The following is a 17303-nucleotide window of genomic DNA, read 5'->3' as shown; positions in this document are numbered from 1 at the left end:
GACACTGACCTGTGGACTCCAGCGGTGGCGCCCAGGCATTTGTGCGCGTGTGAAGGGGAGGCTGGGAGTGAGGAGGAAGCAGGTGCAGGGAAAACTGGGCTGTGCGGGCAGTCCTGCCTGCCCAGGGCTGGGGCTTGCTGTGCAAACCCTGCCCCGTCCAGCCCCGGGTTCTAGTCCAGCCTGGTCCCCTGAGAACGCCAGTCCCCACAGTGTGGTTGCAGATTTAGGGACGGGGTCTCTGCTGTGGGATTCATAGGTACAAGCGGGCCTTGCATGCAAGGGCTTTGTCCAGGCAGAGGCGCCCGCCATCCGTCCCTGTGATGCAGGAAACCCCTTCCTGGCCTGGGCACCTGGTGCCTGGGGCAGCTGTCGGTGCTGCCCAGAGGAACTCAGCAGAGGGCCATGCAGGAGAGGTGGCACTTTTTATTGGTTGCAGTAGCATCTTAGGAAATGTCCCCAGAGCAAGGGCCCCACCTCAGCCCCACCCCAGCCTCTCCTGGCTCTGGCTCCGCACCAGGGCCCCTGCTGAAGAGTGGGAAGAGTGGGTGAGGCTGCCAGCAGGGCCCTGGGGGGCGTGCTGCGGGTGATTCTCATGAGGGGCCTGGGGCCACAATGTCTCCGGTGTCATGGCCTGACTCATTAAAATGAAAAAGTACAAAGTAACCTGATTTGGAAAGTTCCATTCCTTCATGCCCAGAGCAGAAACAGGCTCTTGCTTCGGTGAGGACAGGCTTCCAGCAGCTGCGCACCCAGGCCCCCTCCCCCATCGTCCCTTGGAGAACAAAGCAAGAATGTTCCTGAGGCATCTCGGAGGGTAAGGATGTCCAAGGCCAGCAGAAAGGGCGAAGCATGCAGACCTTGAGCTTTACAGAGGCATCTTCAGGGGAGAACCTGTGGGGAGGGGGCCAGGAAGACGCCCACGGAGCTGGTGGCGCCAGGGAAGGAGGTCGGAGGGCACGGCTGGGACACTGCCGTGGGTGGCGTGTGGATGTCACACCTCTGCGCCTGTCCCTCGTCGGGGATGTGGGCTTCAGCAGAGGGGCTCCTTCACGGGGGGACGGGCCCACTGTGGGGACCCGGCCGGAGCAGGAAGGGTCTGTCCCCCGAGTGCTCCCCCTTGGGCCCCCTCCTCCTCCGGGAACACCCCCCCACCCCCACCCCTGCCGCAAAGCCTGGGGCGTGTGCCGCGGGCCAGGGAGTCCGAGGTCCAAAGCGAAGGAGGGAAGCGGACGCGAAACCTGGCTGGAAGCGCTTTCCAGCCGCGCCTCCCAGGGCGGACTCGGAGGTGCGGCCGCGCTCAGGGCCGAGTGACGCGCAGTGGACGCTCTGCTGGGCTGGGACCGGGCCCCCAGGGCGCGCGGCGGGAGGTGGGGGCCGCGGTTCTAGTTTTGAAGCAGCTTTCCGGGAGCGGCCCCTTGGGCGCAGGGCGCGGGGACTGCGGCCTGGCCGGCACCCACGGGCGCCTGCGAGCGGCCGTCGGGGGCGCGGGGGCTGGCGGCGCGCTGCTGCTGCGCCTTGAGCTCCGAGTAGGAGCGCGCGAAGGTGTGGAAGATGGACGTGACCGGGAAGGCCAGGAGCAGGATGCCGCTGAGGATGCTGCTGAGCGCCACCACCCGGCCGGGCAGGCTGCGCGGCACCATGTCGCCGTAGCCCACGGTGGTCATGGAGATGACGGCCCACCAGTAGCTGGCCGGCACGCTGGAGAAGTCGCGGCGCGCGCCCAGCTCGCGCTCGGCCAGGTGCACGAGCGGCGCGAACAGGGCCGCGGCCACGCACAGGAAGAGCAGCAGCAGCCCGAGCTCGCGCGCGCAGCGACGCGCCGTCAGGCCGAGCGAGCGCAGCCCCAGCGAGTGGCGCGCCAGGCGCATCACGTAGAGGACGCGCAGCGCGCGCAGCAGGCGCAGCGCCAGCCCCGCGCGCTCCAGCAGCGCCGCGCCCGCGCCCGCGCGCCCCGCGCCCCCCGCGCCCCCCGCGCCCCCCGCGCCGCGCGCCGCCAGCCCCGCCAGCAGCGACACGTAGAAGGGCAGGATGGCCAGCATGTCGATGATGTTGAGCGGGGCCCGCAGGAAGGCGCACTTGCTCTCGGCCCGCAGCGACCGCAGCAGGAACTCGAAGGAGAACCAGGCCACGCACACCGTCTCCAGCACGAAGAGGCTGCGGCACTTGCGGGAGCACTCACCCTGCGGAGGAGAGGGGGCGGGGGTCACGCCCGGGCCCACCTGCCCGACCTGCCCGGGCCGCGTCGCAGGGCCGGGGGGGGGGGAGGGGCTCAGCCGACCCCTCCCCAGCGCGCTGCTGAACGTCGTTAAAAGCTCTGCAAACGCGCCACAGGGCAAACAGCAAAGGAAACAACTGTTCAAGACAATCTAGATAAATTCGTTTAAAAAGGGGAGAGAAATACCTCCTCCTCTCCCCCCGCTCAGCGAGGAGACTCCGCTCCCGAGCAGCACGGGCTCCCCAGGCTCCGGGGCTTGGGAAGAGGGGCGCCTTCTCCCCGGGCCTGTGGGGCGGTTCGGGGGCAGGAGAGGCACCCCAGCCGGCTGCTCGGCGCCCACCCTCAGTGCCGAGAACGGGAATCGCCAGAGAAGCCGGCACCGTCCCCTTTCCCTACCCCAGAGCCCCCGCGCAGAGCAGTCTCCCATACAGTTCATTTCTTGCACAGACTTCGTGTGTAATGTGGTCGCGGTCGGGAGAAGTTCCACGCTAAGGGGTTCTCCAGATCCGTGCAGTCGTAGTGAAGGAAAATGGGAGGGCATTCAGATTGAGGGCGTCCCCAAGCTGTGCCTCCCAGAGGGGCAGCGTCAGGGGTAAGCACTGTGCGGGTATGTGCATGCATGGATGTGTGTGTGCCTATGTGTGTGGAGGGGCTAGAATGTACTGCACCAAAATAATCCCACCAATCACTAAACAAACAGACAAGTAACAGTAGCAAGCCCTGAAAAAACGGGGGAGGGAGCATTACCCACGGTTGCTACAATGTGCTAAGTAAAATGTCCAGTTTCCAATTAAAAAAAAAATCACATGTCAGGCAAAGAAACAGTGAAGTATGATCCATACATCAGAAAACAAATCAGGCAACAGAAGGTCTGAGAGCACCAGATGAGAGTTTACAGAAGAGCCGTCACCAATGTGCTCATAGAACCGGAGGCAGACGCAAGTGGGAAGCGTGATGACAATCCATTGCATCGAATGGAGACCATCAACAAGGAGAAGCTTTTAACCATGTGGAGATTTTGTAGTAGAAAAGCACACGTGGATTCACTGGAAGAGCTCCGCAGTAGATGCGAACTGTCAGAAGAAAGAATTGGTGAACTAGAAGACAGATTATGCCGAGGAGAGAGAAGGGGAACCAAGGAGTGTCTCAAAAATGTGGGGTGTGTTTGCGAAACGCCAGTGCTGGAAGGAGCGGGGAGAGGAAGGAGACACACATTTGAAGAAATAATGGTTGAAAACTCACCGAATCTACTGCACATCCAGGGAGCTCCATGAGCTGCAGGCAGGCTAACGCGGAGCCCTCTGCGCATCATGGTGAGAGTGCTGAACGCCCAGGCTCCCCGGGATTGCGGCGAGGATGCTGAGTGCCCGGGGCAGGGAGGACCAGGGTGTTCGTGAAGTGACTCTGATGAGGCTAACCTCTCAGCAGGAGCAGCGGAGGCCAGAATGCCGTGGGGAAATGTGTTCAAAGTGCTCAGGAAAGACGGCTCCCGAGAATCGTGTACCTGTCAAAGCCGTCATTCAAGAGTGAGGGTGAAATACAGACTTTCCCAGAGAAGCAAAAACTGAAAGAATCTGTTTCTAGCGCAGCTGCCCTGCCACAAATTCAAAAGGAAGCTCTTTAGGCTGAATTTCCCAGAATCTTCATGACCTTGGATTTGGCAAAACATTCGTAGAGATGACACCAAACACACGAGCAGGCACAACAAAACAGATACACTCGATCAAGGTTTAAAACTCCTGGCTTCGAAGGATGCTGTGTGCCCAGAATTGTTTCTCTTCAAAATCTGTATGTTCGAGCCCTGATCCACAGCTCCTAAGAAGGCAACTGTATTTGGACACAGGGTCCTTTTTTAAAAAATGTTTTATGTATTTTTGAGAGAGAGAGAGAGAGAGAGAGCGTGCGAGAGAGAGCATGTATGAGTGGGGGAGGGGCAGAGGGGGACAGAGGATCTGAGGCAGGCTCTGCACTGACAGCAGTGAGACCCATGTGGGGCTCGAACTTATGAACCGTAAGATGATGACCTGAGCCAAACTCGACACCCCAGGTGCCCCTGGACATAGAGTCTTTAAAGAGGTGACTCAAGTTCAATGAGATCATGAGGGTGGCCCTAATGCAAGATGACTGATGTGTCTGTAAAAAGGTCAGGTCAGGACACAGTCACACACAGAGGACATGGGAAAAGAGCATCTACACGCCACAGAGAGGCCTCGGGAGAAGCCAGTGCCGCCGACACCCTGACCTCAGACTTCCCGCCTCCAGACCAGTGAGAAAATACACTTTTGTTGTTTAAGCCACATGTTCTGTGGTCCTTTGTTACGGCGGCCGGAGCCAACTCATACAGACACCATCTGAAAGTATAAGATGACCCACAGAGCCTGTGGGAGAAAATATTTGCAAATCCTACATCTGATGTGGGACTTGTATCTAGAATACCTAAATAATTCCTACAACTCAGCAATTAAAAATTCCAGTTAAAAGATGGGCAAAGGAATGGACATTTCTCTGAAAAAGATACACAAACAGCCATGAAGCCCGTGAAAAGACACTCCTGTCTTTAAACATCAGGAAAATGCAAATCTAAAGCGCCGAGTGATACCACCCTCCTCCCCCCCGGAAGGCTGAATGAAACCCCAGCGAGTGTTGGGGGCGTGGAGGAAATGGGGCCCTCACCCACAGCTGGCACAGCGTAACACAGTCCAGCCACTTTGGAGAAGAGTCTGGCAGTTCCTCAGGCAGTTAAACATGGCATTGCCACATGAGCCAGTGATTCCTCTCCTGGGTGTGTGTCCCAGAAGAATGATGAGTGTGCACACAAGACCTTGTACCGGTGTTCACCACGGCGTGATGCAGAGCTGACCCAAATGCCCACCAGCGGATCGAAGGATAAACGCAATTTGGTAAATCCATACAATGGTTACCACTGGGCCATTGAAAAGGATGCGTACTGACTGGTGTGCAGCACAGGCAAATCTTCACAGATGTGACGTGAAAGATGCCAGCCACGGAGGGCCTGCTGTCTGCTGCCGCTCTTGCTGGAGCCCAGGACACAGAATGGATAACGACAAAGTACATTAGTGGCTGCGCAGGGCTGTGGGGGGAGGGAGAGGGAGGGGGTGAGAACTAAAGACCCAGGTCTCTCTTGGGGTGATGGACATGTTCTAAAATTAGATGTGGTGATGGCCCACAACGCTGTGACTGTGCTGAACACACCGATCGCTCACTCTAAGTGCACGGACTGCATGGTGTGTGAATTACACATCACTAAAGCTGTTTTGAAAGAACACTTACTCTCCGGGCAAACCGGAGCATGTGGCCGACTGGCTGTGGAAAGTGAGCGGGGCCAGCAAGTCCGCCAAGACCCTGCTGGGAGGCCCCAGCGCAGGGCTTTCATCTGTTGGCGCAACAGAAGGCAGACCGTGCAGACCTTTGCAAGCGCCCAGCTGCCAGCGGGCCCTGGTCTGGCCCTGTGTCACCTTTGACCCTGAAACCCCACTGGGTGCACCCCCTCCCTGGGGGCTGGAGAGAACACACCAGACTCAGCTGGTGCAGGCACACTCTCATGGACCCGTGTCTCGCTGGAGGTGAGAGGCCTGGGGGCCTCATGCCCCCCGCCCCCCGGCTCCCGTCCTTCAGGCCTGCGCCTCTCCTGAGCTCTCTCCGGGGGCCAGTTGTGGCGAGTTTCCATCACCCACAGACAGCAGCTCAAGGACCCGCCTGATGCTTCAAATAGAGGACAGATGGTGACTTGCGATCAGTTTTTATGCGCTGCAAACATTTATCATAGCATTGACCTCGGCACACGGAGGGCCAGCGGCGCGTGGGACCCCACAGGGCTTCTCCCCAAGTCCCGTTTCGTGTGGCCAGAGCCAGACGCCGATTCCTCGTGAGTGTTCAAGGGGCCCAAGGCAAACTGGGCTCCCGCAAACCTGTCTCCAGTCCGCACTCCCAGCCCGAGGCTCACTGCCCCAGGCGGTGTGTGTACACCCAGCACAGCTCAGCCTTTCCATTAACGAGCTGTCAGAGCCCGACTCCTGGGCCAACTCATTAATCATCGTCTCTGTTTTGTGCCTGGAAATAATGGCCATGTGCTTGCTTCTTCTGACTTCCACGTGCCTCCCTGCAGGTGCGCAGCTTAGGTGAAAATCCTCTGAACACAACTTGGCAGGTCTGTTCCCAAACAGGGGCCGTGGTGCCTCAGCCCAGATGAAGGGGTTTTCGGACCCTCGTCTGAGTGCAGGATCTTCAATGGTCCCCCTTCCCAAGAGGCTTCTTCCTCCCAAGGCCAGTGGTGACTTAGCCCGTCCAGAGGCTTCCCAGGGGTCACCCGGCCCATCCTGGCTCGGTAGGGGACAGCTAGCTCACTGCAGGTGCCGACAGTGCGTCGGTTCCAGAAACTCCCATGGCGCCTCTGCTGGCCTTGGTTTAAAGACAAGCAGGGGCTGGGGGGGGGGGCGGGCAGCTCGTTTCTGGACAGGGTCCTGAGCGCCCTGTCTGGGACGCTGTGCCGGCCCCTGTGCCTGTGTCTGTCTGTCGCACGGAGAGAACAGAGCTGGTTCTGATACGTCCCAGGGATTAGGGGCTGCTGTGTGTGGAGCGCCCCGGGGCTCCGGCCACAGCCATGCCCTGGGGTGACCTGTCCTGTCCACCGGCTCCCACCTGCCAGCCTCACCCCTCCAGGTCAGGGTCCCTGGGGAACACCAGCGAGGTGGGGACATCACCCACTCGGCTCCCTGGGCGCCGGCTGCTCCCCCTCCTCTTGCGGACAGTGCCTGGGGGCTGGCCCTGCTCACACTCACCTGTGGCCTCTGGCGGGGCCACAGAGCCTGGCAAGAGGGCACTCGAGGGGCGAGGCCTGAGGACAGTCCACAGCAATTAGGGGCAGAGACGCAGCCAGGGCGTCTGCTGTCACCCTTCTGGAAGGTTCCTCAGGACCAGAGCCAGCTCTCGTTTGTTTTCCGCAGGGCTCCTGTCCCAGGCGCCCTGGTGCGCGGGGCTCAGCACCTGCCGCAGCGGGCCGCCCGCCGCCCCGCCTGGTTGTCCCACGTGCTCGGCCGGGTCTCCCCAGCGCCGCTCCACGCCAGCTGGCGCTCACGGCACCGGGGCTCCTTCCTTCCGGAGCCACCGGGCCCCCACGTTGTGTAGGTTTCCGTGAGGGTTTTGTCCCAGCTCTTTGTGACGCCTCTTTATCCCCGTGGGTCAAGGCTGGACGCGCTGGGCTGGGCGATGCTGGAAGGGCTCTGAATCCTGAACCTCAGGCGGCAGTTGAGCCCGGGGACATAGCCCTCCCCCCCAGGACGGGGTCCCCTCCCCCCGTGAATCAGGCTCAGGATCGGGGCTGGTCAGAGGGCCTGGCGGCTTCAGGACAAGGGGCAGGAAAACCGGATCCAGGGCGGAAAACTCGACTAACAAGTTTTCAGTAAAGAGATGGCAGGGCCCACGGGGACCAGTGTGGCTCGGCCGGTTGGGCATCCAACTTAGACTTCGGCTCTGGTCATGAACTCACAGTTCACGGGTTCAAGCCCCCTATCAGGCTCGAAGCCTGGAGCCTGCTTTGGAATCTGTGTCTCCCTTCTCTCTCTGTTCCTCCCCCACTTGCACTCTGTCTCTCTCAAATAAAAACCTAAAATAAATAAAATAAATAAATAAAAAAGAAAGAAAAGGCCCAGCTGGTAGAAGGGCCCAGGATGGGGGGGAGGAGGGTGGATGAGGTCTGGCCCAGCGCCGGGTCTGGAGGTGAAGGCAGGAGTCTGAGGACCCCAGCCCCCCCCCCACCATGTGACACCCCTTGTCCCGGCTGACTGTGGCCCAGCTCTCATCATCCTGAGTGCAGCTGTGAGTCCCCATCCGGGCATGAGCACCATGTTCAGAAAGAGCAGACGTGTAGACCCTCGCCCTCTGGGGGTGGCCGGGGAAGGCTGCTCCCCCCTACCCTGAGCGTGCACAGTGACCCCAGTACGCTCACCTGGAGGCAGCCTGACCTTGGTGGGCTCGAGATGAGACGGCGTGTCAGAGCCCTTCAGAGCCCTGCCCCCCGCAGCCCTCTCCTTAAGGACCAGCCGTGGAGGTTAATTGGAAGGAGCTATTTCTGGAACTTTAACCCAGAAAACAGACCCTGATTTGTCATAATTTGACACATCTGGCCTGTTTGGTCAAAATCGGGTCAGAAATAAACCTACGTTCAGTGTGGCACACTCGCTATTTGCTGGTCTGGCTCTGCTTCCCTTTTCACGGACATTTGGGGCTTTGCCCAGGCCACAGACTGCACCCTACAAGTGTAACGTGGCTGTCTGTGCCAGCCTTGCTGAGTGGCACCGGCGTGCACGCTGCCCCCACCTGCCCCAGTGGGGCTGGGGTCCCTGGAGCCCCCTCTCTGCCTGAGCTGGGCTGATGCCTTTTAAACCCCACCTGCCTGGCTCCAGGCTGTGAAGCCTCATTGGATCCCTCTGTGCTCTCTCATTGTGTCACGCCGTGCTCCCGTATTGTGGTCACTCCGTGCTCCCGTATTGTGGTCACTCCGTGCTCCCGTGTTGTGGTCACTCCGTGCTCCCGTGTTGTGGTCACTCCGTGCTCCCGTGTTGTGGTCACTCCGTGCTCCCTTGTTGGGCCACTCCGTGCTCCCTCGTTGGGTCACTCCGTGCTTCCTCATTGGGTCACTCTGTGCTCCCCCATTGTGTCACTAGTGTTCTCTCGTGTCACTCTGTGCTCTCCCATTGGGCCACTCCATGCTCCCTCATTGAGTCACTCCGTGCTCCCTTGTTCGGTCACTCCATGCTCCCGTGTTGGGTCTCTCCATGCTCCCGTGTTTTGTCACTCTGTGCTCCCATCTTGGGTCACTCTGTGCTCCCGTGTTGGGTCTCTCCGTGCTCCCGTGTTTTGTCACTCTGTGCTCCCGTGTTGGGTCACTCTGTGCTCCCATTCAGGAACTGGATGGGGTGTCCGGCCAGCGGCTTCTGCCCGTCTGCTCGCTGTCGGGGGAAGAGAAGGCCTAGGGTCTTGGGGAGACACGGGGACTCTGGCACAGACGCTACGGACGGACAGAAGGTGGGCCCCAAACTGAGGGGGTCTGGGTGCTGGCAGAGCCCCAGTGCTGGGCGGCGGCCGCTTCGGCCCCTCCCCCCACGTGCATACCTTTATCGGCCCCTCACACGCCCAGGATGCGCCAGGGAGCCACACGCGCACGCTAACGCCCAGAGCGCGGGCAGGGCGGCTGCAGAGCGCACACGTGCTTCCTCTTCAGGAGCCGTGGTGGCGTCGCAGCTCCGGCAGGAGTGAGTATGAGGTGGGGACGAAGGGTCCCGGAGCCGGAGGCCCCCTTCTCGGCCCCGCCTGTGCCCAAGAGGCACCAAGAGGGAGGGGTGCAGGGGCTTCCCACCGGGGCTCCAACGTGTCACGCCGGGAAGGGGGCCCTGCAGGCGGGTGGAGGTCCCGGGAGACGGCGGAAGTGCGGGAGAGGTCTGGGCCGCGTGGAGCCAGGCCGCAGAGAGCTCCCGTGGATGGAGGCAGGGGTGCGGGGGGGGGGGGGAGAGGCAGGAGGCTGGGACTTGGCGACGGAAACGCTAGAGTGAGGGGAGGGTCCCAGCCCGGCGGAGGTGAGGGGGCGCCGAGGGGACAGTCCTGCGGAGATGGCCAGGTGCTGCACGTTTCGCTGCGCTCAGGAGGGTCAAGGCTGGGGGGCCTCAGCTGTCAGGACTGGTTGCTCCAGGTGACAACGCGGAGCAGGTGGCATCCAGGCCGTGGGGGAGGGGCTGAGGACCGGGAGAGAGAAGGCAGAGGAGGCCTCAAGGCCCAGACAGCATGAGGCTGAGGTCGGAGGTCATGGCGCAAGCACTGGCCCCACCACCAGAAAGCCTGGGGGGCATCAGATGGGGGCCGGGGGTGCAGGGGAAGCTGCGGCCCCAGGGTCTCTAAAGCCTGTGAAAGGGTCCGCTGACATGGGGACAGGCTGAGGGGTGGGTCATCCTCGGGGACAGCAGGTTGGAAGCCACAGCTGAGTCAGCACACGGGCCGGCTCCCAGCAGGGCCACGGCTCCCTGAGCTCCGGGACGCCCAGCCCACCGCCCGGGAGCCCCCACCCTCATCCTGACCCCTCCTGCGGAGACGGGCTTGGACACCCTCACTGGGCTCCTCACGGGCAAACTTGCCTTCTTGGTGAAAGGCCGCAAGACACCGTGTGCCCTTCCCCGTGACCGCCCGGGGTCTGGGTGCCAACCTGCAAAGTCAGCTTGTGGCAGGGATGAAAAGTCACCCCAGCGGGCGCCTGAGCCCTCGGGCTGTGAGTCCATCCTCCTCTTCTGTTTTCTTTCTAGGACAGGATCTGGAGCCTCAGGAATCAAAGGTCAGCTGCGCACACGGGAGCAGGCCCAGTAGCTTGTTCCTTCTGAGTCCCTGTGTGTCCAGGCGCTGCTAAGCCGGACATCAGGCTGGGGACATGTCTTTAACCCTCACGTAGATGTTACCACTCGCCATCACCGAAACAAACAAAAAGCACAACAGCAACAAAAACCAAATAGGCAAATGAAACGGAATATTCCAGTGTGCGCCTGCTAGAGCTTGTCTAGGGCTTTCCTGGGAACGGAATTTCCGCTTGTCAGGCGGGAATTGCCAACTTGTTCCCCTAAGTAGCTACACAAATTTAACCCCCTCCCCACCAGGCCAATGATCTGGAGGCCCTGAGTCTTTCCAGGTAGATCCCAGCTCACGGGGCAAAGAATAAGTTTGTACAAATATATTTTAAAAGCCGTCAAAGCTTGTGTACACTTCGAGCTGTACATCCCTGTCTGGGGAGGGGTTTCTCAGGAGCGAGCGGACACGTGCCCACAGACTGTGTGGGAGACCGTGTGCTCCTTCCGGACGCGCGCCAAGGCCTGCGAGCACCCCGTGGTCCCCACCATCTCTGTGCCGCCTCCTCGTACCCAGACTGTCCCCACCCCAACCCTGGCAATCACTGATGTGCTTTGCCTCTTCCAGAATGTTCCAGAAGCAGAATTATATCGGATCTTTTGTGCCTGGCTTTTGCCACTTAGTATAATGTGAGACCCTCTCATGTTGTTTGCAAATTGGGGGTGGTTCTCGGTCTCTGAGCAGCACACGTGTGGATGCACGTTTGTCACACCTTTCCGGTTCTGGCTGTTTCGTATCAGGCATATACACCTTCCTGTACAGACCCATGGACGGACGGACAGACGTATGCTTCCCTGCCCCCCAGTGAAGACCTGGGGGCTGCTGAGTCGCATGTGAGTGCACTCACTTGTTCTTCAAGCTTTTTCATGGCTTTTTTGGCATCTAAAAAGTATATAGTTTTCTTTCTTTCCAGCCATTTACCTGTGATTTCTGTTTCCTGCTTTGTCACACTGACTGGGACTTCTACTACAAGGCTGACGGGTCTTGTCCCCGGTCCTGGGGGGCATCCATCTTTCTTACTGCGTACGTCATTGGCTGTAGGTGTTCTCCGTCACACGAAGGAGGTTCCCTTCTATTTCTGTATTGACAGTTTTTGTTTTAATGGGTATTAAATTTTTTCAAATGCTTTTTCTGCATCTATTGAGATGATCACATAGCTTTTCTTCTTCAGTGTGTTAATATTATAAATTATATGTTAACTATAAATTATTTATTATAAATAATAAATTATACTCATTGACACTCAAAAGTTGAGCCTGGATTGCTTTCCTGAGAAGACTCATCTTGGTCATGATGCGGTATCATTTTATACACTGCAGGACTTGATTCGCTAATATTTGTAGGAGTTCTGCATCGATATTCATGAGATGTTGGTCTGTGTTTTTTCTTTTCTGGCAATGTCCTTGTCTGGTTTGGCACCAGGGTAATGCTGGTCTCCTAGAGTGAGCTGGGAAGTGCTGCGGCCTCTTCCGTGTTCTGGACGGCAGTGTGCAGAACTGAGATTATTTCTTCCTTACATTTTTGGTAGAATTCACTAGTGAAACCACTGAGACTGGATTTTTTTTTTTTTTTTTTTTGAAAGATTTTAAGCTGTGAATTGAATTTCCGTAGTGAGCATAGGATTATTCATAATACCCACTTCTTCTTGAGCGAGTTTTGGTGATTGAACACGTTTTTAATTTTAATTTTTGTTTTACAAAACCAACACATGTGTATAATTTAAATAAAATTGATAAATACTAAAAGGCTTATTGGAAAAAAAACAGTACTCTCACCCCAACTCTTATCTCCCAGAGGCAATAATTTTTTATTTTACTTGGTTTTCCTGACAGTTATTTCTGTACTTTTATTTTATAAAATGTGTATCTGGCTGTTACAGACACACTAACTTCATACATTTATGCTGGCATTGTGTTGAGCATCTGGTTCTCTAACCCTCCCTGACCTCATCATCCCTGCAATATCCGACCCCTTTCTGTCAAAAATAGTTTTTCACATTTTGGGGTAAAATTAGTAATTATTAAGTAATGTAAATCCTGTTCGCTGCTGGTCCCGGGCAGTGGTGTACGTTTTTTCCTCCTCATGAAATGTTTTCTTTTTCTTGAGGTCTTATGGCCTCATTCTAAAATTGCTTAGCTTGCTGTTATGAATCATGGTGTATTTTTTCCAAATGCTCAAGCACATTATTAACCCCTGCCGGGCTGGGACCCCAGTCCCCTTGCTGAACGCTGTGTCCGGAGTTTCTCTGCTACTGATTTGAGATCCCTAAACACTGTGTCCCCCACCCCCACTGTTTGGTTGAATCCTTTACTCTGTTGAGGTATGGCCTTCACGTTTCCTAAGAAAAGGTGCATGGGAGGTACCATTTTGAGCCTCTGCACATCTGGAAAGTCTTTGTTCTACCCCATCCTGGATTGCTATGACAGTTTGATATCGAATGATGGGTAGAAATTGATTCCCATGCAGGATTTTGAAGGTGTTCCCCATCACGTCCGAGCTTTCCACGTAGCTCCTGCAGCTTAACATTCGCTTGGAAAAGGACAGAAGTCACGTCAGCGCAGTTCCAACGGCACAGACCCGCATGTCCAGCACGGACGGGAGCCAGAGCGCTGCCCGCGGCTTCGCTGTCCCGTGGTCACCAGCACTGTGACCGTCTGCCCTGCATCTGCAGCCTGGTCCTCTCCCTGTCTCTGCGAGGCTTTCGGGCTGGGTGTCCCGATGTTCAGGGGAGGCTCACACTGCACACCCTTCCCCTGCCCTGTTCTCGCCCCAAATCCCTGACGACGGCAAACTGCGCTGTAACTCTTGGCAGATGAAACCAAAGTGTAAGGGGCGGAACGAAGGCCAGTGGGGTGGGGGTTTGCTCCGCAAGCCACACAGCAAGGGCACCTCGGGGCTCTCACCAGAACGCCCATCACCCCGGCATGAGGGTCTGAATGCAGCGAGGGTCTCAGCAAAGACCCAGGCTTGCAGACGTTCCTTGTGTTCATCTAGTGCGTAATTAAACTCTTAAACGGCCACGTCCTGTTGCTGCCTGTGTATTTCCGGGACCCTGATGCCCATCTCGCCGTTCGTGGGCCCCGTGTAGGTGGCGAAGCAGGAACGCTGGGGTCCTCGGCTCAGGACCAGGTCAAGACTCCACCTCTGGTCCCAGACCGGACACCATGAAGGACACATCCTATAAAAAGGATGTATCCTTATTTTACTCACTCATTAATGACTTTGTGCAGATTTTTTCTTCAGTCTCCCGTAAGTGCCTAAAAGAAAATATTTATTAACTCATTTCACTATGAATTTATAATTAGTTGACTTTGAACTGAATTGAGATTTATTCTTTCCAATTATCTATGGAAAAAGGCTCTTGTGGTGCAAATAGGAAAGTAGGAGAATATTAACTCTAATTAAGAGAACAGATTGTTTAAAAATCGCGAACACTTAGGGCGCCTGGGGGCTCAGCTGGTTACGCGTCCGACTGCGGCTCAGGTCATGATCTCGCGGTTCGTGGGTTCGAGCCCCGCGTCGGGCTCTGTGCTGACAGCTCGGAGCCCGGAGCCTGTTTCAGATTCTGTGCCTCCCTCTCTCTCTGACCCTCCCCTGCTCACGCTGTCTCTCTCTCTCTCAGAAATAAATAAAACATTAAAAAATTTTAAAACAAAACAGCGAACATCTACACAGAAATAATGAATGTGTTCGTTTCAGGTTCTCTTCCCTGAAGCAGGTGTCAGTTCTCTTTCCTGCGATCACTCTGTGGACTAGCTTCGTGCCTTCCCAGGTGAGGACCGGATGCGGCTCCTTACAGAGCACTCCACGCCGCCCGGGACCAGCCGGCCCTCCAACGGCCCCAGTCCCGCCTCTGTTGGTTTTCCCTGGACTGAATGAGACCCACAAGGGTCTCTGCCGCCGAGGAGGGGCCCGCAGCTCGGTGCCCTGAGCAGGGCCGGGGCCTGCGTGGTGCTCACGGGCGCGGACACTCGTCTCCTCGCTCCACCAGCTAGGCTGGGCCGCGTGCTGGGCCCCAGCGGGTCCCCGCCCCGGCGGCCTCGCCTGCGTGAGTGACGGGAGCCGTGACCAGACACGTGAGCGGGAGAAGCCCCGGTGACAGCGGCCCCCACGCACGGACAGGCGGGCGGCCATCAGACGGGGGCGCTCGCGCGGCCCGACTTGGGTCACAGCGCTGACGGCCCGCCCTTCGGTTCGTCGCGAGGCCCTCCCTTGCTCTCGTGGGCTCTCCGGATGCCTGAGGCTTTTCGCAGCCTCTCGGGACTGGGGGGGGGGGGCGCCTCCAGGACAGGATATTTGGGGACGCTTCCAAACACGACTCACCAGTGAGCCGGAAGCACTTCCTGGTTCAGCGGTCCCTTCAGCAACACGAGGGGTCTCGTCAAAGCCCCTCATGAACGCTGGGTGTGGCCACTCGCCTTCGCCCTGCTGGCGGGATGTGTGAGATCCTTCAAACGTGCTTCCCTCTCTTTTTTGAAAGAAACGAGACTAGTTTTTATTTATTTTTAAAAATCTTTTTTAATCATCTTTTTAAGTTTATTTATTTACTTTGAGAGAGAGAGAGAGAGAGACCCAGCAGGGGAGGGGCAGAGAGCGCGGGGACAGAGGGTGCAAAGCGGGCCCTGCACCCACAGCCGAGAGCCTGGCTCGGGGCTTGAACTCAGGAACTGCGAGATCATGACCTGAGCCGAAACCAAGAGTCAGACGCTTAACCCACTGAGCCCCCGGGGACCCAGGGGACTGGTTTTCTCATTGAAGAACATGAGGTGTTGCCTCTCCTTATTCAGCCATTTTTACGTCACAGAGTAGAGTTACACTGTTTTTTCCTTTTATAAACACCCAACCTTTTATTACAGTGTTGTTACAGTGGCCAGGATGGTTTCTCCATTAATTTTTCTGTTTCTGATAGTATATAGGAAAGTGACTGCCTTTTACATATTTTTTTTGAAGCCAGCTACCTTAAAAAATTCATTTATTTATAATAACTTTTCAGCTAATTCTCTTAGGTTTCATTTGATCTGCAAATAATGCAGCAAATTAGCTCTCAGGATAGAACACGTACAAAAAGCCTCCCCGCCCCCCCGGGTGAGGCAGGCACCCAACTGCGCGGCCCAGAGGGGCGAACGGTGTGTATGCGACATAGGGCTCGACACAGGTGTCTGCAGCGGGTCTGCTAACACTCGTGTCCTCGACGTTCGGCCGAGGGAAGTGCGCTCACAGATCGAGATCCAGTGTTTTGTTTTTTGTTTTTATCACTTAGAATTTTATGTGTGAAACGGACATTTACTTTTACTCATCCCTATTTTATATTTCATAGGTGAAGAACTTGTTTATGCCAATTGTACTAAAAGCTTATTAGAAATAAACGCATCTGCATCTGCCTTCTTTCATCTGCTCACAAGGTGCAGTTTGTGCCCGGGATCCCCGCCCCCAGGCCGGTGACGGGGAGGGCGACTCAGGTCAGAGACAAGGCTCCGGGCAGCCGCGAGAGCACGGCTTGGCGCCCAAGTGGGCGGCACTGGACGGCGGGCAGCGGGAGGTGGGTGCGCAGGGCTTGGCCTCGCCCCACGTGCGGGCCCCGCTACGGGGCCGCCCTCAGACGCGGCTCTGCCCGGTCCCGCGGCCTCCCCCTGCAGCTCTGACCTCGGTGCCCTTGGGGCGCTGGGACCTCTGGGCGCCTTCCGTGTCTGTGCCCGCCTGTGCCAGGGCCATGGGTTTCGCCCGCTGAGGGCACAGCCTGTGTCTTTCCTCGGGCCGAATCCCTCCTTCCGGATTCCAAGGGCGCCTTCTGGGTGAGGATGCGGCACCTTTGCCCTCAGTGCCCTCCCTTCCTTTCCAGCCGCCACTCACATCTTTCCCAGGAGGGCCCGCCGCGCACCAGGGGCTCCTGGCCGTGAGGAGGCGCCGCCAGACGCCACACGCCACGTGGTCCCCACGCCTGTTGTAAATAAAACAGGCGCGGAGCAAGGAGGCTGCAGGCGACGGGCAGTGCGGGAAGGCTGGCACGGAGGGGCCTTGGAGGGGCAGCAGCAGGGCCCCCCGGGGAGGCCGCCCTGGTCACAGGGAGGTAAGGGGAGCAGAGCGCCGGGGCCGGGCCTGGGGGCGCAGCCAGCAGAGGAGGAAGCCGCAGGCCGCGTGAGGCCGCTGGGGACCCCGAAAGGGGTGGAGGCTGACAGCCCTCCCCCCCCCAGGAGTGGGGGGGGGCGCACTGGGTGAGCAGCAGCTGCGCGCACACAGAATGGAAAGCAAAGCCGCCACCCAGTGAACCAGAAGAAACCCTCAAAGTGTAGGCGGCCTGTAGTGTGGGGGGTGTTAGCCTCCTGCTGACCGAGTGCACATTCCGGCCGGAGGCCGCTTTCCTTAAGAGGCAGGCAAGCCGTCCTGAGGACAGGGCGTCCGGGGCACACGACCCACGACCCACACGGTGCTAACGGACCTCGCGGCCCTGGGGCAGAAGCGGGGCGCAGAGCGGGGCCGCCAAGCCGCCGCAGCCGGGTGGGAACAGCCAGGAAGGAGCAGAGCGCCCAGGGTCTGGGGCTTTATTTCAGCAAAGCTGGAAACAGAAGCAGGGAGCACGTGAAGGAACAAAACAGCACAGCTGCTCCCGGCTGCACCGTTCTGGGCTCTGCGCGCTGCTGTGCAGCAGCTTGGAGAGGCACGGGGGGGGGCACCGGGGGGACACAGG

The 17303-nt window shown here is 58.0% G+C and overlaps 1 protein-coding gene across 1 annotated transcript in view; it reads right to left on the bottom strand.

The window, feature by feature from the left end:
- Positions 1-1382: 1382 nt before the first annotated feature.
- Positions 1383-17303, bottom strand: part of KCNG2 (potassium voltage-gated channel modifier subfamily G member 2) — a 28685-nt gene continuing 12764 nt past the window's right edge. The window contains exon 3 of the mRNA XM_039245821.1: positions 1383-2180. Within this exon, the coding sequence (XP_039101752.1) occupies positions 1383-2180 (798 nt within the window). The remainder of the gene's footprint in view (positions 2181-17303) is intronic.

The sequence above is a fragment of the Hyaena hyaena genome, unplaced genomic scaffold (assembly GCF_003009895.1).
Source record: "Hyaena hyaena isolate Hyena2069 unplaced genomic scaffold, ASM300989v1 scaffold_267, whole genome shotgun sequence".
Taxonomy (NCBI): Eukaryota; Metazoa; Chordata; class Mammalia; order Carnivora; family Hyaenidae; genus Hyaena; species Hyaena hyaena.
The sequence above is the reverse complement of the archived record's forward strand: the minus strand, read 5'-3'. Positions and strand labels throughout refer to the sequence as shown.